At 32.9% G+C, this 22,283-nt stretch overlaps 2 protein-coding genes across 3 annotated transcripts in view; one reads left to right on the top strand and one right to left on the bottom strand.

Annotated features, from left to right (window-relative positions):
- LOC110997179 (Down syndrome cell adhesion molecule-like protein 1 homolog) overlaps positions 1-17,469 on the top strand; it is a 39,551-nt gene extending 22,082 nt beyond the window's left edge. The window contains exons 3-7 of the mRNA XM_022265219.2: positions 808-919; positions 9,869-10,059; positions 10,224-10,353; positions 10,997-11,137; positions 13,117-17,469. Coding sequence (XP_022120911.1) covers positions 808-919; positions 9,869-10,059; positions 10,224-10,353; positions 10,997-11,137; positions 13,117-13,262 — 720 coding nt within the window. The 3' untranslated portion in view covers positions 13,263-17,469. The remainder of the gene's footprint in view (positions 1-807; positions 920-9,868; positions 10,060-10,223; positions 10,354-10,996; positions 11,138-13,116) is intronic.
- Positions 17,470-18,021: 552 nt separating this feature from the next.
- Positions 18,022-21,019, bottom strand: LOC110997180. Of its 2 annotated transcripts, none has more exons than XM_022265220.2 (5): positions 20,898-21,019; positions 20,539-20,768; positions 19,783-19,871; positions 19,249-19,420; positions 18,022-18,347 (listed from the first exon to the last, which is right to left on the bottom strand). In XM_022265220.2, exons 2-5 carry the CDS (start codon positions 20,764-20,766, stop codon positions 18,321-18,323), a joined length of 516 nt encoding a protein of 171 aa, XP_022120912.2. In that variant the 5' UTR covers positions 20,767-20,768; positions 20,898-21,019; the 3' UTR covers positions 18,022-18,320. The 2 variants fall into 2 exon arrangements, with proteins under 2 accessions (XP_022120912.2, XP_022120913.2); XM_022265221.2 differs by having other exon boundaries at positions 19,260-19,420.
- Positions 21,020-22,283: the final 1,264 nt, after the last annotated feature.

Genomic DNA, 22,283 nt, shown 5'->3' with positions numbered 1-22,283 from the left:
CTGTTTTATGCAGATATAATTGAGTTTTTGTATGAATCTGTTTAGGGAAATATTGTTTGGTAAGCGTATTTAGGTAACGTTGGAAATCTGCTGTCGTAGACTCTGAAACTGGGTCATAATCTGAAACTGGCATCTGTATAAAGTGGTAAATGGAAGGCTTGGTATCTACATGCTAAATAAACATGATGTTAAACATAGGGTGACTGAATGGTTAAAGTCATTAGATTATGCTGAAATTGAGGATCTTTTGATGTACCCTAGATAAAGCTGCACGCACCGCACTGTTACCTACACACACACAAACACACACACACACACACACACACACACACACACACACTCACCACACATTTCTTTCATTTCATGAATCACAGAAATCACAACTAAATTCTTGTTTACAAGTTTGCTTATAAATATACCTATGGTACGAAAATCTTTTTGCTATGGAAGAGCGTGGCCTTCTAACACAGGTGTTTTTACACTTAATTGAGGGTCGCAACCATGGAATGTTTTTTTTGTACCGTTTTTGAAGAAATAAAATATTTTTCATTTTCATTTTTCATTTTTCATAATACCGCCTCCAACTTTATGATCATATTTTATTATTAGTATATTACATTTAGAATTAATATTTTGCAAAATGATTATTTTATTTCATTTTATTGCCCCTCATTTAGGATTACGTCATTTTAGTCCTTCGATCCGAACAACACTTGTTTGTTATACAATTATTTTCAAAAAGACATAACATACTTAAAATTGTTTGCTAGAAGCGAAGCTTAGAAGTAAAAGTGATTTTTATCGCAGGCGGATGGCAGCTTACTTCTTGCCCTGGTGGGAGTGGAAGACGAGGGCCTGTATGAGTGCGGAGTAGAGAATGAAACTTCCTTCGTCGATAGAGTAAACGTCACAGTCAGAAGTGAGTATCAGAAGATTATGTAGTGAATATAGTACCTAAACCAGAAATATTAAGCACAAAAGCAAGAGCTCTCTAGTTTCCTGTCAACAATTTATGAAAGATTTTTTAAACTCTACTATATCTACTAAAGAACTTGTTTATTGCGCGCATAGAATTTAAAATACATCTGTTTTCGAAGGCACCGTTTCACGGTTCAGTTTCACTAAGCACTAGGCTAACAATGCTCTCAGAAACATTAAACTTTCATTTATTATGAATATTTCTAGTAAATATAAATAACACTGTGATTTTACCTGGCACAACACAAAGTGCGATTTACTGCAGTGAAGGTCGCATAATGACTACCATTATGTGGTACCAGTGTATCGTGAACCGTGAACTACACACATCCATTTCACACCACGCTGTGACATAACAGATAACATGGACCAACGTTAACTGGTTGCTATACGATTGTTGAACAAGCGTTGCATGGTTAGAAAAAAATTCTACAAGTACCTAGTGTAGTTTATTCTTTAAAACTAATAGGCTTAGTTTGGTTGTATTTATATTATACAAGTATTTATAAAATATATTTGTATATCTGTGGCTATATGTCACAATAAGATAAATGTTCATTACTGTAAAGGAAAATAAAATTATTCAGAAATATTGAAGGCATTTTTAAATTATGAAACACTCGATTTGTTAATAAGTAATACTCAGCTAAAATTTACTTATCATTGTCTGATCTATAACCACAGCTATAAATCTTGTTTTTATAAATGATTTGCTTTTTATAAATGATTTGAAGTGAAATAAAATAGAAATATTTGTAGTATTTGTGTTTCTCGTAACATTAAGGTTTGCTATAATTGTCATGTATTTTAGAAAATATAGCTTGATATAACATATACGAAGGTGAATCCCCTTCGTATATGTTACGAAGGGGATTCACCCCTTCGTATAAATAAATAAAAAAATATGTAAATTAATTAAAAGTTGAAAATCGGTAAATTTCGGATTTCGTAGGTAACATTAATACGGGTAGATAAATTGACTTGCTGGATCCACTGAATCCAGTACAAAATAAAGAGTGTCATTTTGCTCGAATGTATTAAATAAATCAGTCAATAATTGGTCTGGCCTTCAGATTTCTGTATCTGTTTCATGGAGAGTAGGTGATCAGCCCTCGCCGTGACTAGCACACGCCGTTTTTACGCCTAAGGCAAGCCAACCCTCACGTTGTTTCATTCACCGTTTGTGGGAGTGTTAAATGCGCACATAGAAAGTCTCTTAGTGCACAGCCACCTTCGACCTACGACCTCGGGGATGAGAGTCTGAAACCATTACATATTTAAATTAACTGTATTTTAATTAAAGTCCAGATTAAAAGACTTCACTCATATTTTTTAATGAATTTTTGGATCAGAATTATGCAATATCTGATTGAATAAATTAATGATCTTACTCATAACTGATCTATAGTTGATGTGACCTCCATTCCAAGATCATTAATACATGTGCTAGGTCACCATTGATTGAATTGAATTCTATAAGACATCTATAATAGACATAGACATAATACTGTCATTTTCAAATATATATCTAATCGCGAGCCTTCTGGCAGTGTCCATGGGCGGCGGTATCACTTAATATCAGGTGAGCCTTCTGCCCGTTAACCTTCTATAACATGAAAAAAATAAGTATCCACTATGTGGAACCAGCTGCCCACTGAAGTATTTCCGAACCAATTAGACTTAGGGTCCTTCAAGAAAAGAGCGTACCAATTTTTAAAAGGCAACGCACTCGCGACCCCACTGGCATTAAGAGTGTCCATCGGCGGTGGTAGTCTAAGATCCGGGATTAGAAAAATATACGCTCATCTGTTATTTAGATAAAACAATTTTTTATAAGCTAAAACAATATCGTGAACTTATAAAAACAACCTCTGCCATCATAAGCCTGCTGCAATTAATAGTAATTAATTAATTAAAAACTAATTTATTTTTAATTTTTACTTTCTCATGTTAGTCAACGCAAGCCAATTGAGATGTATACGGATGGTAGTCTTACGTCATATGAACCTCGGAGTATGATAGAAACATACGGAAAATAATGTCAAAGATATCAATCTTCATTACTTCGGTAATCCTCATGGCTCGTTACACATCTGATTGAAGCGACATTATCGTGTAATTGGACATTTTTTAAAGTGAAAACAATTGTATTATTCAAAGTATTTTAAGCTATTTATAAGATAGAACTTTTTGCACTTTACTTAATTATTGTAGTATTGACATATAAATTGGCCAAGTCTGGCGTTGAGGAAGCCTATCAAATGGGATGAGATTCAATAATTAAGAAATTCCAGAATTACTACTGATTAATGAAGACCCAATTCATTTCTTTATTTTCTAATAAAATAATAGCCGTCTATAGATATGCTCAAACGTGCTTTTTAAATTTTTACTATGAATGTAAAACGTTGCCTAATCTAATATAACATAATGATTACATTATTAAAATATTACCAATTAATTGTGGTTTGATAATTCGACGTCAAAAGCCCATTAACTCAAATAATTGTGTAGCAAAAGAAAAAGTGAAAAACAAACATAGTTCTTTGAAGGCGCGAAAGCTCGTTCACTCAATTGGTGAGAGATTTTAATTAAGCTCCAAGTGCAGTGTTAATAGTGTCAGACGTGATACAATTTGTTTCAAAGACTGGGTGACTATTATAATACGATATCCAGGTGGAACTTTATCTTATTTATATATTATTATATATTTTTGAGAGAGTATGAGTATCAATGTTAATGCGAAATAAACTAACTTGACGTACTTAGCATAAAATGTTCAAAGTTCAAAGTTGTGTATTGTTCTATGTGTTGTTTCGTATAATGTGGAAATACTGAAAAAAACGAAAGTCAATATAGGTATGACCGATTGACGTAATGTTTCGCCCGATACACAAGGGAGTGCATAAAACGCGGTTCAAACGGCGGCAAATGTCTCGCTCTGGCATACAGTAATTGTATTATTCAGTCTTTGTCATACCGACACGTGCTGTACCATTACCGATGGAACGTTCCCTTTGATTGGTTTATATCTGGTATAACCTTCGATTAACAGAAACCGTAATGGAAAAAAGGTTTTTTTAAGAATTTAGACGCTAATCTTATTAATATATTAGAATTTGTTAGAAAAAGTGAGCAAGACGACTACAGTAGAGCATTACTGATTTTTTTCTTGATTTTGAAAACCTATTTATATTTGTAATAACATCTTCTTATCTTTATGACAGAAATATAGTTGTGACAAAATTCACCTATCGCTTGTCTGTACAAAAAGCCGTGTTATGGGTTAACTAGAGAATTTCTCCAACCCATTCCATTTCCCACCAAACGGTGTATGTTTAAAAAAAAATTAGTAGTCTTAGTAGGTAAATAGGTAATACATCTATTCAAGCAAGTCATGTTAGACCTTTAGTATGCGTGAATGTATAAGTATGCGAATTAGTTATTTCGACTATGCATTTGCATGTTGTTTCAGCGAGAATGTAAGTGCGTGCTCCTATTTCACCAAGCCTACTGCTAATAGACGACAAATCTTTAATTTTTTTATTTTTTGGTAATTATTTAAAGATATCTTATAGAACGTGGTGTAATGGTTGCAGCTCCTTACAAACATTTTGTAAAATAAAGATGTTGGCGATTAAAGAGAGTGGCGGAGAATGAATTGCCAGTTCTTCTCGTTCGTTCCACGCCTTTGATTTGAGAACTGGCAGTAAATGTAAAAATAAGCATTAAATATGTATTTCTTTATTGACTTTCATAAGTGACCTACCTAAATTTGAATTTAAATAGGTGTGTGTGCGTACTCACTGTGTGTTTAAGAGTGTGTGTGAGTCATGCCAATTCGTTATTAATCATCCATCTCTGCGTGCTTTTAATGGTCGAGGTAGGTAAAGAATCTCAACTCGTGCAAGTTTTGGTTAATTTAGACAAAATTAAAAAAAAAAAAAAAAAGAGGGCTACTTTTAATATCGCTTATTTTAATATCAAACAGTTTGGTGGTCGGAGGGGGGGGGTGTTACGTTTTTTTCGTTACGGAATTTCTAGATGCGGTCCCCACGCTCAAGGCCCGCGATAAAAGCTATGCAATAGCTTAAAAATACTTTAGACATTGTGCATTTACATTCCCTAATTGCTGTTACGTTATTAAGTTGACAGAGCTACCCGTTGTGTATCGGATTACGTTTAAAATGATTGGACGTGTCCGCCCTCATTGTATCAGTTTACGTTAATTTTGTTATCAATTTGCTGGCGAATTTAACTGCAATTCAGTTACTTATATAAATAAAAAAACTTATCTGTTTTTTTTTTATGTGAGGCTCATCTGATGTTAAGTGATTGCCTCCTGTTCTTAAAAAGAATGTTTTGACCTCTGTATGTTGGTCTGTCTCGAGCAGCATCAGTTAGGTTGGTAAGTAAGTTTGAAAAATATGGAGCGAGAGAGACAACAGCTCGCCTCATGAGATATGGATAATATGAGCAGTGGACCCGTCCAGAATACGTCTGCAGAGTTTTTTGATTACACTTTGACGCAGTAATAACGTACGATTTTCTAATATATATACAGTCAAAACCCGTTTACGACGACATCGTTTGGAAAAATATTCCTGTTATATTGACCAAAATCAAAGGTCCCGGCTGATCTATTATATTAGATACTTAATTACAACCTTATCGGCTATCATCGGCCATAAAGATAGGTAGAAACTCTATCTATATGTTTTCTCGACTAAATATGAGTATGAGTTCTTTTTCGGTTTTAAATATTTTTTCCCAAGTAAGAGTCATTTATGTTTATCAAGAATAAACTTCTTTATTAATTTGACATTCAGAGGGTCTGTTTCACAATGTACGGATAAGTTCCAAATAAGCTATTTCTTACTTATTGGTAGGATAAACTAGTGTTTGTTGCGCTTCACGACTGTCAGATAGCGCTATTCGTCATGAAATGCCAAGTATCTTATTCGGAACTTTTATGTTCCAAATAATTTATGTGTTGCGCAGAATTTAATTAGTATTTGACGTCCGGGTATCGTATTAGCGTATGTCGTTTCTAAATATTATCCTAACATGATAACTACAGTTTGTTCATATGCTCTTGTGTGTCAAAGATTCGCACTTGTACTTTAATGTCGACCAGTACCAGTTTTGGTTAAGAGTAATAAATATAAATTAACGAACCGGTTACCTCTGGTATAATACCGATTATATTAGTATACAACTGTATACAATCAAAATCCTTAAAGACTAAAAAGAATCAAAGGAAAGCGTTTTCTTGCGTAATAATGGCAATTATATTAATGTCTATACGAATTGTTCTAAACTTGTACCCTTCTTTGTCATACAGAGGTTCTATTGCGTGTCTGTGATTGGACTGGATTGTATTAACCAGTTTTCATCTGTGTAAATATGATTCTGCTTCTTCTGATACTGCTTGTTTGATTGTATGTTACCAATTTAAATTCAACATAGATGATATACCTATATATTTAAAAAAAACAGGGGGCAAACGGGCTGGAAGTTCAATGATACACACACAAACAAATTCAAAATCGTCATAATCATCATTATTTTAGGTAATACAATGTACACTTATGAACGTCCAGAAGAAATACTTATTAAATTCTTAATTTATTGCCAGTTCTCAAATTAAGGGCGTAGAAGGGACAACAAAAACTGGCAATAAACTCTTCGACACTCTTTTAATCGCCAAGTTTTTTGTTTTAACAATTTTTTTGTTAGGACACTTTAAATGCCACTGAACTTATGCTCATGGCACTTAAAGTGTAGTCTGGAAGGACCCTGAGTCGAATTGGAATACTATACATATTTTTTATTATTACGACCAGAGGTTTTGTATCTATAGTTAATAAAAACTCCAATAAAAGCAAAACCCTATAAATGTCGGCATTGAATTCGATATTAAGTCTCATGTATAAACATTTATTCCTTCACACACGTATAATATCGCCTTTCGAAGCGACTTGCATCTGTCCTCGAAAATGCTGTTTACATTACGTCTACGCTACCTCCCGTTGCCATGGAGATATAAATGGACGTCCATTAATGTAATTAAAATTCTCGCTGAACGAGGGTCAATATTTGAAGAGAACTGAGGGTTTTTCGATAAAAGGGTATCAAAGAACTATAGCTACCATTCTGAAACTTCAAATATAGCTTACTGAAATAGTGAAAAAAATATTATTTAGATATTACATGTGTAGTAATTTTTGCCAGACGGTTTTTTTACCTTTTATTTAACGATGACATTGCTTTTAAATACTGCTCTTGTTCTCCATACTAAATTGAGTACCAGTTAATTCAAAATTTACTTATGATATCGGTAACTATGTATTGACACAAGTCAAAAATTAAAAAAAAAACAGTAGATTTTTTAACAATTAGTTCAAATATTTTTTATGGACATATCTATCGTTATTTAAAATCGGGTTGGCTAGGCCTTATCGTACATACCTGGCCCAAATAAAGGTGGTATTAGAGAAGGGACGAGTATCTGCATGTTCTACCGCATTTACATGCAGAGTGTTCAGAGAAGTTCTTCGGACTAATACCTGCAGCTGAGTTTTGGCTTTTAGATGTTTGACTTAAAGTCCTTCAAAAAAAGAGCGCACTAATTCTGAAAAGGCTGGCAACTCGCTTGCGATCCTTCCGGCAATGTTTCCATGGGCGGCAGTATCACTTGAAACCCCTGCCCGATTACCTCCCATTACATGATAAAATGTTAAAAGTATACGGTTATAAAACCGACGAGCATGCATGGTGAATGTTATGAAAATAAATGAAGCGAAGATATCAGGACCATAGCAAGGAATTTGTAGTCTGCCCATTCATGAAATAGGCGTGATAATATATAAACTTTTTGACTATTCACTTTGAAACTAATGCAAATGTATACGTTTGCGTGTCTGACGTGAATTTGCATCACCCCTATGCCCCTTTAGCGATACCCATCGGATCGATACACCTCAGCAAACAGCTCCTTGGATTATCAAAGTATCATTGAGTTTTATTTCATTGAAAAGCAAATTGATTTCTTAATAACTTTGAGTACATTTATTATTGATATTTGTGGTTCACCAAACTCACAAATTCTGTAGTATCTTTATCCTATCACAGATAGATTACACTGAGATGGATGCTTGGCATTAATGATTAAGTTTCCTCTTTGTTTTCTCCATCTATTCTTACGTTCTTGCTTAGGATTTTCTGTTCTTTGAATAATATTTTTGTCCGTAGTTGGTCCACCAACCTACCCTGGCCTATCTTTTGGCGTTTCTTAAAAGCGGGCATTAACCAAATGCCGTATAGTAGATTAGATTTTTAGATTTTATCTAAGTATGTAAATTTTGAACTAAAAATAATAAATATGTATTGGTCCTTCAGAACAATTTCAATTGGCTCTTATTAAAAATACACTACAAAAAAATTACAAAGTCACCTCTAAACTTTGTCTAATTCCGTTTTTATTCAAACATGATGGAGCCAAAAATTAATTAAATTACATCACATTATTGGCCGAAAGGTGTAACTAACTTATTAAATATTCTATATTTTACGAGTTCTTCGGGCATACGTTTGTTTCACTAGACAGTCTCTCTCGCTCCATTGACACGAGAGCAGTACGCTTCTTTGCGCCAACAACATAATAATAAAAAAATACAAATAAATAAAGTAATAAGGTGACGATCCTCCCCTCTTACTGGTTTCTAAAAACTGTCTTTCGGTAGGAAACCTCTAGGTGCACACAACAAACCACGAAAGTATTATTTTAAATACACAAAGGCTTAAGCGACATAATTAAGAATATACAGACAACAGTGGAAATTAAGTCATGAATGCTTCCATCATATTGTAATAAGAATTTAATAGCTGGTACTAGCCACGCGTGTATAATTTTGGTTTCATATACGTCAGATATATAACAATTTTTGTTGAAGATGCTTATCGCCAACATGAGGCGGCTGCTAAATTTTAGTCAAACAAAATAGTTTATTGTGGTTTTTCTATTTACAAATGATGCTTATGCTTGCTAATCAGGAGTATAAATGATTACCATTGGATTGCTCACATTAACATTATAAAAACTTACTGTACTGAATAGTGTCCCTTGTGCACACTATCTAGAACTCATAGAGAAAACATCGATACAGTGTTCATTACAACGATGCACTGAGCTTATGTTTACTGCATCTATATTTGGTGTTGCATTTTATTTTGGAATGAATTTAATCTAGATTTATAACCAGATACTATTTCTTACTTACTGTAAGAACTTACTGTATCGTAGTTTGCTAAAATTTTGAATTTCAAGGGATTTCAAATTAAATTAGTAGGTATCAACAATTAGCTGTACTAAATACAATTTGAACGAATGTTTTTCAATCACGGATCACATGAATAATGTACAGTTAAATAAATCATCGCATCTTACAAACATTTTGGGTTTAATATACGGAAATAATTCGCGTCTTCAAGTGACCTGACTTGAGCGCTGTGAAATGTATCAAACTTCGCAGAAATAAAAGTTTTCCTATGTAAACTGAAACGAGGAACGAATACGTAACATATTAAATGTGTTTGTGTGGTCTCCAAGATGGCCATGGCGGCTTAACTGTTTTGAGACTAAAACCACACAAATCAACAATTGTCTTGATTCTGAACCAGAATATTTGGGACAGATTTAGGAATGTCAATTGAAAATCATGTATATGTGTTTTTTGTTTTACCTATGTTAGCTATGCTTACTATGTTATTCATTTTTATTTTTTATTCATTTTAAGTTGGTACAAATTGTTAGCTGTAGGATTACAAATAAAATAAATACTACGATGAGACAAACATCATAAACTAAATTACAATCTACATTTTCCAGCGGAACCACCACCGTTAGTGAACGTGACAGTCCACGCGTCAACAATCCTGGCCATCATTTTGTGGAACGTGGCTGGTGACGGTGGACATCCAATCATTGACTTCACAGCGCAGTACCGCTCCGCGATGCCAGTTAATGGCACGTTGGAGGCCTGGAAACCTATCAGCCCTAATCATATAAGCCCTAACTCTGTAAGTGAAACTTTTTATTTAATCAAAAATGAACAATTTTTCTTTTATAAGCTAAACATTTTGTCACCAATCGCGCTACAACCTTTTTAGTTCTTGGCCTCAGATTATGTAACGCTTACACAGCTTTAAAAGATAATTTAATCCCAAATCCCAACCAATTTCAGCGTCAAATAGACGTTTACCACTTGGAGCCGAATGCCTCATATTGGTTCAGGGTATGGGCTAACAACGTGTTGGGGCCTGGGCCGCCTGTCGAGGTTCTTGCCACCACCCTATACAGCGACCAGGAAGCTGGTAAGCATAAAATCAACAATCATATTGGCTTCTCTCTTTTGCTAAAAGACATTGTAGTTGGTGATCAAATGATACTCCATAATCTTAGTAATTACATGGACATTTAAAAAATCTAAAAACGATCAGTGTTTTACGATGGAATCAACCCGGCCACACATGTCAGTAACACATCTTACTTTAAATTAGACACCCTGCGTATACTCGTATAATACGAATTATTTATTTGGTAATGAGGATTATTACCTTTAAATAATTGCCCGCAGTTGTTAAAGATGTTATCAGATACAATAGGTTTATAGGTATTTAACAAATAATTGTATTTCTAATAGAAAACTTACAGGTGAATGTTTTGTTGTATTTATTTTATTTTTATTTTTTATACTCCTACAGCTAACACAAAATACATATAATATCAAACAAATACACCGAGAACATAGCCACAGATGGAATACATGATATGTTATAACTAAAAAGATTTACAAAAAGGAACAAACAAACAAAGTATTCAATACAATTAACTAACTAAACTTATTAATCTTTATCCAAAGTTATACATTTGTAGGGCATGACTCTTATCAAATCCAATACTTGATATTGATTGCAAAATATTGAAGACATACATATATTTTTCCTCCATCTTCAGAACTTTACAAGCACTTCCTGGAAGGCGCTGAGACGTTCGACACGCGGACGTGGGTGGCTGCGGTGTGCGTAGTGATGGGCACTTTAGCCGTCCTGGCAGCAGGAACATGTGCAGTTTTGTGCCGCGAGTGGCGACGCTCAGGTGAGCCCCGGCCGTAGCCCCGCCGTTTGCCCCGCCTCTATTTTCTCTTCTTTAAGTAGAGTAGCGCGGGACAAATGGCCAACCAACCGATGGCAACACTTGAAGAACACTTGAGCAGGATTTTTCCCTGAAACATTGTTTTATTCACAATAGCTAGAAGTTTGTAGATTTTTGCCTTTGATCGCGTTTTCTTCGCTTCGTGCTTCGAGTAATGTTTTTAAGGAAAGAAATGGGTGATTATTTGTGGCTAAAGTCATGATACTACAATATAAGAGTAAATCCTTCAAAACCTCACTCAAAACGTAGCGATGGCGGGACACAGCTACGATGTAGCTTCACAGCCTCGTAGCGGGTTACAAGTTAAACCATTTGTAGGAAGTTCGTAGCACTCGTAGCATTAACATAGGTGACGTAGCAGGGGTGAACGTAGTACCTTTTCTCGTAGAAGGCATGATTAGTTTATAGATATGAAGAACCGTCTGGAAGTAAACGCAAATAATATATTATGTATTGTCAATTTTACTGTAATATAAAGCGATAAAATATTCAAAGGATAGGGGAGAAGGTTTTTGCAACGTCAAAAATATATAGGTAGTACTTTATGTACTCAGTATAGCTTGATACAATAAAAGTATGGAGTTTCTTAGATATATTAGAGAAGTACAAAAAAAGCAATATTCAACGTTTGTAAGTTTAATATAAATTTTAATGCACTTCTTGCACGACTTTAATAATGTGCCAACACAATTAAATCTTCCATTTTATATTTTATAGATTTTATCTATATAAGTATCTATTTTGGTTAATAATAAAATAAGTGCCTACTTTTACCAATAACTTGTAATTTAATCTTTAAAATATAGATTTTGACAGTCTATTCATAAACTTGCACAATTAATAATATAATGTTTCCAATCTTAAGGACCAATGCTACGTATGTCAATTAAAACGTAGTAGCTTCGTCTTAATATAGTGTTGCTAGATAAAAAAAATGCTTCCATTGCAATAAAAAAATATGATTAGATGTAGTGAGCTTTAAGCTTAATATACGATAAACTTGCCAAAAATCGATTTATTACCTTAAGGAGACGTAGGTCATTCCATAGTTTAGAAATTTTATATAAAAAAAAAACTAAAAAAAACATTAATATAATAATTTCAAAGTACTATTAAAAGGTTTTAAACACTCTCAATCTAAGCTTGCAGGGTATCTTCAAATCTTATGATCGCTTTAGGACCAGTTTTTCACTATATCTATTGTAAAGAATTCTTCATAAACGTTATTTCTTATATAATAAAATTAGTTTAAGAATTCAATTTATTATCAACGCACGTGGCAGCTTAAATTCAATTCAAATATATAATAAAGCTTAGATAATTTATATTAAATATTTCAATTAAAGTAATAAGACAGTATAACGTGAAACAATTAAAATTCAAATGTAAATAAATGATCATTTTCACCTTAATGATACATGTGTATAAATTCAATTAGTTGCTACATTGCAAATTAGTCTTTTATTCCTAATAATTACGGTCGATTGGTATGCTAATAAATTTTATCGATTTAGGGAAATTCACTCGCACAAAAAATAAGATAAATCTTAATATAGTTAGAGAGAGAAATAGTAAAATCATTATATAGAAGTGACCCTTTTGGTGTGAAGACTCAAGAAAAAATCCAAGCTTAATCAAAATCGATGAAGTGTTTGATACATTCATTTCTGTATGAAATTAAACCATAAAATAAACCAATTCCAGATATTTAAAGTCTCTTTAAATTGTTTAAATCACTAAGACACATAGCGAGTGAATTCCTCTACGCATGCCTCCCATTAAAATATTAATACAATTTTTATTCATTCAAAATTTTCTTCTTTCCCTTCTATCGCACTGGCTTGGACCGCACGCTTGGACTGCGGGCACTAACATTGATGGTATGTATACTAACCCTATGAATGCCTTGGCTATGCTAGTAGATTACTCAGAGGAGCAAGACATAATAGAACTTGTGCCTAACATTATACTTAATCCTGGCTTCATGGAGACTGATCCAGTGAGGCCCAAAGAGCAAATCGTCAAGTCGGCGGAATGTCCGGGCCCCGGTAAACCCAGACGGGTTTGATTTTCGTCTATCTTGAACCTTAGGATATTCTATCTCAGTGATCCTGGCCTGTTGTCATGATCCTAGATTTGATTGATTTTTCTTAGTAACTAAACAAATATTTGGCCGCATTTTGCCGCCGCAGTTTTTATTAGTATAGTTTGTTTAGTTAGGGTACCTATAGGAGAACACATCTGTGCCTCCTAGACAGGAGATAAACCTGCTATTTAACTAGGATTTTAAAGATCTGAAATGATACTCTCTAGGTAAGGTTTAAGGGATATTATTTCGGGTGTCACAAGTTAATAATAAATGTTCCCAATTCTATTCAAAAACTTTGTACTTCTCAAAAAAATTACCAGTTTGGGAATTTGTTTAGCTTGAAGATTTCAAAAGTACACCTTTTTTTTGTTTTGACGGCTTCGTGTTTTACGCTAACCTAATGCACGAGACGCCGCGTATAAAATTAAAAGAGTGTCCAGAGATTGGCAAGGGTAATTGTGGACATATCAAAATTGTAATGAAGATAGAATATTCTATGGTTTGTAAATTTTATTGTAATTCATTTTTACGATAAACGAGCTACATTTTTAATTGCCAATATACAATTACTGTGAAATATTAATGTCAATGAAGTTAACAGTCAATTATTTTTCGATATAGCAACACGTTGGGGTGTTAAAAATGTAACTCGAATAGGCTTAGCTTAACCAACTGAGAGAGAAATAGTGTTTTAAGTGTTTACGTATTGGAGTTGCCATGTGAAGCTTCATAGTTGATATTTAAGGTACGGAAAGCCTGCTTTTGTATTTAATGGCAACTCCAAAACAATTTTGTAGGAATATTGCTTACCGTTCGCAATAAATTGTTAATGTTGCTAGCTGTGTATATATTTAAATAGTGATATTGCGTTATATATAACTGTATGTGGATCTCAAGATTGCGATGATTTCGTGATTTTTTACTGTGATTATTTTCCTTACAATTTGCACTATTATTTATAAAAGAATGTGTGTTGTATATTTTTGTATGTTTGTTGTCGATGGCAAATAAAATTGCGGTTTAGCTGTGTCCTATTAACAAGATGGCATTATGATTATTTTTTACAACGCCATCTGTTATCTATTTGAATTTAATCAAGGCTACGAATCATAAATCAGCAATCTTATATTGAATCAATTATGTAAAAAGCTAAATTGTGGTATATTGTTAAAGTATTATAAAGCAGTATTTTTGTACACATCAGCATATCACAAGCGCCTTAGAGAGAAAATATATCAAATTTAACCTTATCTTACGAAATATGTACTGTTAACAAAGTCTAAGGATCTGAGTTTACTAATTACTAGTACTACGACAAAGAAATTAATGGTTTTACAAGTTTAATTTGGTTTCTGAAAATTTCAGCAATATGAGATGCAGTTTAAGCGAGATCTTCGAAAAGTTTATTGCTACATCTTAGATTTAGTCATCTGGTCCATCAATCAAGTTAATCTTTATTTGAAACTGATCCATCATGCAGTTAACGGTGCATATTTTTGTATTATTATATCGACTGTCAGAGTTTTGCTATTACCTTAATAATAATATAATCAAAAATTGATTTTGATTAAATTCCCCTAAATTATCTTATGCAAAAATGCTTTATTGCCATCTTTTAAATTGTACCTACGAAATTGCAATAACTTATCATTACTATTACACCATCTATTAACCAATTTATGTAGTATTCTACTTTTCGCATCAAAATCATAGATGGCGTTATGCATAATAATTTTAACCCGTGTCTATCACTACTTAAATGAGATTAACAGTTTATTTTTGTATGAACGTAATAAAATGTTAGCCGTTGAAACTTAAATGTACATTGGCTAAGTGCTTTTATTAGGTTAGATTTAAGGTTATATCAAAAGGTTGTTTGGTGATATTTGTTACTCGGACTTTGTATGGTATTAGAATGTGGCAGATTTGTTATGAATATGTAATTTAACTTTAAGTGGGACTCCAGTCAAAATAATATATCATAGTATTATGTCGATAATGACAAACTGTCAAAGATATTTGCGTAACACAATTAATTTCCAAAGTGAGTCATCCTTAAGTGAAATAATAAATATCAATTTATACATGCCTTAGATTAAAACATATATTTATTTTGACTGGTCGTTAGGTATATTAGTGCACGTAGGATAGCCCGAGAGTCAAGACTGGGTGGAAGGTGGTCGGTGACACCGCTAACTTGATTTGTTACTCTAAAAATGTGACTATATCCTGAGTCCTATTTTCTCAGTATTTTGCATACCTTGTTGAGTACTGACACATAGATGGCGCTGTTATTAATGCTTATAAAAATTTAGATGCTTGTAGCGAGTTGAAATATTTTGTGTAAAATGATTTTATAACTGAAATTAGAATTTCTTTTAGGCACTATAATAGTCTGATATAATGGTGGCATGTTGCATGAATTTCGCTTTACAGCTATATACACTAGTATTTTCATATATTTTTATTGCTTGTACTATGCTTAGCCAAAGCCATAGCCGTAAGATCTAAACCCACAGTGTTCAGTGTCGCTATTAACTAAAATATATTATGAAAACTTGTTTGACTTTATATTACTGATTTTCTTGGGTAAAATTTTTTCATCAGATGCTTTTAATAATGTTTTATTGATAAATTTTCAAAGCATAATATTTGTTTCACGTTATGCTGTCTCATTCATATATCATCTAGATAAGTGTGGCTTTATGCTATTGCACGATGTTAATAAAGATTGCGCTGTGATGTTATCGGAATAATAAATGGTAAAATTTAGTACGTTACGTTGGCAACATTGATATAATTTTTTTTACATATAACTGTGAACATTCCAAACGTCATTCCCTTCAATAAAAATCAGCTAGTTCACTCACCAAATCTCTATACTTTATATTAAAGTAATTTTAGGTTAAGATTGCCTTTTATAAGCACGTCCATGGTAAGGGCAGCGAATGTATGTTATTTTGCCTTAACTAAATTCTTAAGGCTATGTTACCAAAATATTTTATTGATTGGCAATATTTTTCTAAGTAATCTTAAGAATAATGTTAGTACGGACCGAATGAGAAAGGCAGATTAGTAATTAGTCGGTCCTTAACACGACGTTGTTAATGGTATTGTATTTATTCTATAAACATAGAGAATAGTAGTAAAAAAAACTACATTTAAAAAGCTAAACAGAAGTCGGAGTCCTTCTTATATTGACTTTTGTAAAATTCGCATTAGACTACCTCAGGAGGAAGGGCAGTCTAGGATCAGGAGCTGTCAAAACATTTTTTCTGTTTGAAGTTTGGCATATTTGACAGCGACTAAGATGATATTGTAACTTGGAGTACGAATTAAAATATGGACTAAGATTCAGAGACAAGCTTATATGCAAACTCATTCGTCTGTCTAAATTCTATGTTCATTTGACAAGTGGTGGAATTTGTTTCCTATGACACTTGTCTCTTAATACTATTTCTGTAAAAACGAATATTGTTACGCTGTCAAATATGAAATTTTTAGTACAGATTCCATAGTGAAAATCAATGACCCCGTGTCATTAACGTCTTAAGCACGTATTTTACACAATCTATTCTCTGTGTCTATAGTTTTATCCATATAATCTATAGTGCGAATTGATTTGTGTATTGCACTCTTTTAAATGAAGTAGACTGACAAATCTCATTTTCTGTCTTCCTGTTTCGGGTAATCCTAATAGTTATAAGCTTCAAGTACCGTTAATACGCGAATAGACGCTTTACTTGTTAAATCGGATATGACGTAATAATGTGATCATTCATCTATGGAACACCATAGACAATTGAAAGTAGAGAATAGATACACATTATCATAATAATAAGTACGTAAGTAATCTGTGATCAATGCGGAATTGTCTATGGTGATCACTTTCCAACGAATGACAATTTTTATAAGCAGGTGAGCAAGGATGTTTATTAGGTTAATACATATTATAACGTTTTTAGTGCTAAACGAAACAAGTCGCTTCTTTGTGATTAATAAACAGCGTATAAGAACGAATCATAGTTACGGTTATGTAAGAATGTAAAAAAAATACAAAACGAGGGCGCGTTCCTCTTGATTGTAATGTTTCCGTACTGCGTATCTATGATTGGGTTGGAGACTATTCAAACGCAAAATCAAAACGCGACATCGTTTCCTCTACCACCTAACGCCCACTGGATATATATTCATCAAAGATTTCAGTAGACAAAACGTAAAAAAGACTTCTAATAAATGCTTCATTCATGCAGCATTATTTACTGCGTGTTGCGTCAAATACAAATATGTAAATTGAAACCGTATAATCAATGAGCGAAGGTTTGTTATTATTGATTGATTTAAGCGATAGTTTTCGTGTCATGAAAATTGTCTTACCCTATATATATATATTATGATTATGATATTATGTAGTAATTATTTAGGCTGAGTGCACTGCATATGTTTAAGAATCACTCCTTCAGGTGTTTTTTCTTAAAAAAAAACAATTGGAAATGCACGCAAATATTGTGTCATATTTAACAATTTTTGTAAGCAAACATTATGAGATTTTGTTTATTTCTTGCAATTGTATAAATGAAAGTTTTATTTTAAAAATCACAATTTATTTATTAGTTATATTATTTGTGCAATTTGTAATTGAATGAGCTAAGTACAATGCAGTTTATACAGTTGTTGTGATGTTGGAATCATTCCCATTAAAACTACGTTTTACACTAATACCTTGTTTTATTACAGAATTACACTTTTTTAATTCCTTTTAAAGGTAATATGAAAACTGCGCACTTAACATACCCCTTTGCGAGGGAGGATGTAGCAATAACTACTACTGCGCACGTACGACAAGGATGCTACTAAATTATATAAATTGATATTAATCCAAAGTCTTTTTAGTGTACACGAGTACTTCATATTTAAATAAAATTTGTGTATTAGTATCACCTACATTATTGTTCACTCGGCGTTTCAAGTGCTTTTCATTGTGGGGAATGACAGAGTGCCACATTAAGTGTTGAATGCACTTTGGCACTGTGGTAATTATGGCAGGCTATCCAAATCTGATTCCTGAAAATAAAGCAAAGTTGCTATTTATGACAATATGGGATCTTAGACACCGATTTCCTTATGATGTATTATTTACCGCAAGAGTAAATTATTTGTTTATACTTCGTTACCATAATATACAAAATCATACATATAAAAAAGCAGGTTACATAAGTTATTAGGCAACGGGCGGCCTTATCCCTAACAAGCTATTTCTTCCAGGCAACCCTAATATGGAACAATTCAAAGAAACACCTACAGAGGGTAACGTACAAGAAGTTTTATTTTGTACCTCGAAAGAAAAATCTAAAGATAATTTCAATAAATTCCATCTTGAAAATAATATGTCGAGATGGAGTTTTTTTATTTATTTATTACACTAAAGTTATGAGCAATAGCTCGGCTAAGTATAAACATGGTGCTTCTAAGAATAAGACAACATAATGACGAAACTTGACTTGTGAAGTGAGTCATTATGTAAATACTCATTTCAAAGTCCTCAATGCTTACTCGACAGAAGTCACGGAGTAATAAAACTTCTAATAACTCGGAAATGTGACTAACAACTCCAATTTGGTCAAAAAACGATAAATTAAATTCTCTACAGAAAATAGGCTGGTATCATTATAAGAGGAAACAAGGCTACAAAAAGGTTTGTATTCATTAATTAAAAATTAATAAACATCTTGCTCTTGTTTATGTATTTTTTTTTACAAAACTCAAGAAATGGCTTCAATTAAGTAAAACAGTTAATTCTCAAATCCCTTTTTAATTGTTTCCTCTAATTACGTAATCTTAAAAATTTCAAGAGTTTCTTGAACTGTCGGAATAAATACTATGAAAAATCACGACAATGTGAATGAAGTTCTTTGATTCTTAACTTATTTATGCTTAATAATGAGATAATATTAGTTTATTTAACCTTAAAATTACCACTTCTTAAAGCTTCCTCCAAGGCAAGCAGACCAGGGTCATCAGGACTGAACACCCTACACTCTTCTTCGAAGAACCTCTCCATCTTCAGACGCAGTTCCTCTGAGTAGCGCCTTCTTTCTACACTCGCTTCTGTGCTTTCAGATGTATTGTCTTGAAAACTAAAATTATTGAAACTTTTAAAGGCTTGAAAACTTAGAGGCATTGTAATCCTCGTACTTAAAAAGAGTACTATTACGAGTTAAATATGAGAACTTTTCTCCTAGTCTTCTTAAATCTTCCAACGTTGTCTGCCAATATAAATATGTGAATTCAATCTACAAACAACAATTTGCGATAAATAAATAACATAGATAAAATAACCTAAGAACACGCTCGTAGGAATTGCTAACAAAAATCAATAGGCACTTACATTTCCAGTGGGTCTTTCAAACTGTTTCGTTCCATCTTTTTTTGTTACCATGACAATTGTTACTCTACAGTCTACGTCTGTTATTTCTGGACGCCTAATTATATTTTTTACCTGTTAAGAGACTCTAGATACCGAGGAGGAAAGGCATCTAAAGCTGTCTTCAATTCAATCCACGGGTCACTGAACCTTCGGTTTTTTAACTGAAATAAATTTCATTACGAAATGTAGATGTATGAAATTTCTTATTAGGTAATCGATTGTGTTTCCCTTAGATGCTTGGATGAATTTAATTCCTCAACGAGGCGTCTCACTAAAACATGATAAAGAAGGCAAACGCTATTTTGTGAGTGTAAATTGTGTACACTAGTTTCCATCCTAGTTTTATTTTATAAAACAGGGCGCAAGCGGTCAGGAAGCTCATCTAATGTAAGTGATACCGCCACCCATGGACACTCAATGTCAAAGGGCGTTGCAGGCCTCTTATTAATTGACAAAGACATAACATTTATTACGAAGAAAACGCAGGTACACACAGAACATAACAATAGCTAATCAAAGAAAAAAAGAATGAGGAATAACAATTTTTTTTAATGAACAAGGTACGTTTTACGTATGTAATGCGTGTGTGCTGTGGTTTTCATTGGTCCTGGCTCAGCATTATGCTGCAGCATACCTCCTGTACGCTCTTTACTTACGCTCGTACGGCTTCAAGGAATTGGTTCAAAAATTACTACTTTTCTTCGCTTGACGGCCTATATTTTTTTTATAAATCACTGTATAAGAATGAAATATACCTTTAAGTGTCATAAAAATTAAATACTTGGAATTTGGCCACGTATAAATAAATAAATGTTAATTTCTACTCACCCTCTTATACCTTCCGTAATCAATCTCAGAATCAGTCATAGCCCGGGATAAAGCCAAGCTGGAATCCGAAGAAACTGTTTGATCATCCTCAAGAGAGGAACAGCTGCTCAAGGATTCTTCCGGTTGCCAGACATACGGAGAGACAGTTACGTCTGGTAATTCTAAATCATTAACTAGATCCAACCGGTTTTTGGGTATCCCATCGAGATGTGTTGGAAACATGTCCATTTCTAAAATTGGTAAAAAATAACATGGCGTAATTAACTGAACTCTTACCAGTTCTAATTCTGAGATGAGGTAGGTTTCTGACCCTATTTTTATATGACCGGTTTTCGTTTCAAATTTACATCTGTACTTACCAAAATGTTGCTACCAAATGTTTAGTAGCTGGAATATTTTAGAGTTTATTAGAAAAATTCTAAGAATTTTATGTGCTGTGCCTTTGTAACTGCGGTGCCGTTTGGTCGATACGTGATCATTACCACGCAATGCTTTTTGTCTCATGTTACCTCAAGTTAAAGTCAAAGTCAATATATCTTTTAGACACATACATACATTTACATACTCTATATATCGATTAACATTAAATAAATATGTTTAAAATATGTTTTGAACATATGATGTGCTGTTGTAAATTTTTATTAAAATTACCTGTAAATTTTAAAGTTATATAGTTCGTAGAAAAGAAATGATTATCCTACACACAAATATAGAGTATTAATAGATTTCTTAACCTACATAAATATGTAGTATTAAACTCTTTTATGTTGCAGGTTTACAAATCCTACTAAGTTTTTGATTCGAGTGTAGAAAGAAGACATTGCGTCTGAAGATGGAGAGGTTTTTCGAATAATATTCATAATTGAAAATTAATAAATTAAAATGAGTAGAAATTAAATTAATTCTTAGAATAGAATTTTCAATAGTAAGTATAAATAGAATACTTGTATATCACATACTTGCTATTATTAGCAAGACTTGACATTGACTTTTATATCGTTGTAAGAGGCTGTAAAGTTCTTTTCATGAAGGACCCAGACGCAATTTTACATATATGTAATTTATCAAATAATATTATGTCATGCATACTTCGATAAAACAAAATTAAATTGTATTAAGAAATAAATACATTTTAGATAGCCTGTAGTTTCATTACTCAAGCCCATACTATAAAAATAGTTCAGATTAGTGAAACATGTATAATATTTGGAATTCTTAAGGGTATTCTTAATGGGAACTTTAGTTATTTGGACTTATTGCATGAGTGATGTGGTAGACATTTTGATAAAAATTCCCATTTACCTATATTTACAATATTACTCTTATGTATATTTTTATTTAATGATATAAACTGTGTTCTACCTACTTCCAGGGAAAATATGAGAAAATAGGGTTACGAAATCTACCTAATATGAAATAAGAAGAGTTTTTTTGGAATTTCTGGCCTGGTATATAGCTTTTCATCCCAGATAGGAAAATTTTCAGTAACAGCTATCGAATTTGTAACACTATTCGAGAGTAGGCTAGTAACTCATAATGCATGTTTTCATTCAATTTGCTGCGTTAAAGAAAATAACTAAATGCCCATGAAAGAAAACAAATAATTGTACAAAGTGCCGAGCCACACCTTCATTTAGACGTTCGATACACATGTATAGGTATTATTGTCTTTTGGGTGTTGTCTTCATTAGGCGTGCCAAAACTTCCTCCTATATTGTTTTCATCAACATTATTTATTTGCGTCA

Source organism: Pieris rapae, chromosome 4 (assembly GCF_905147795.1).
Source record: "Pieris rapae chromosome 4, ilPieRapa1.1, whole genome shotgun sequence".
NCBI lineage: Eukaryota > Metazoa > Arthropoda > Insecta > Lepidoptera > Pieridae > Pieris > Pieris rapae.
The sequence above is the reverse complement of the archived record's forward strand: the minus strand, read 5'-3'. Positions and strand labels throughout refer to the sequence as shown.

Coding starts and splice junctions, on each gene's coding strand:
- LOC110997180 (XM_022265220.2), bottom strand. CDS start 20,766: ATGGACATGTTTCCAACACATCTCGATGGGATACCCAAAAACCGGTTG. Junction 19,872..20,538: donor ATTACGGAAGGTATAAGAGG/GTGAGTAGAAAT, acceptor AATTTATTTCAG/TTAAAAAACCGAAGGTTCAG. Junction 18,348..19,248: donor TAAGAAGTGGTAATTTTAAG/GTTAAATAAACT, acceptor CTTTATTTTCAG/GAATCAGATTTGGATAGCCT.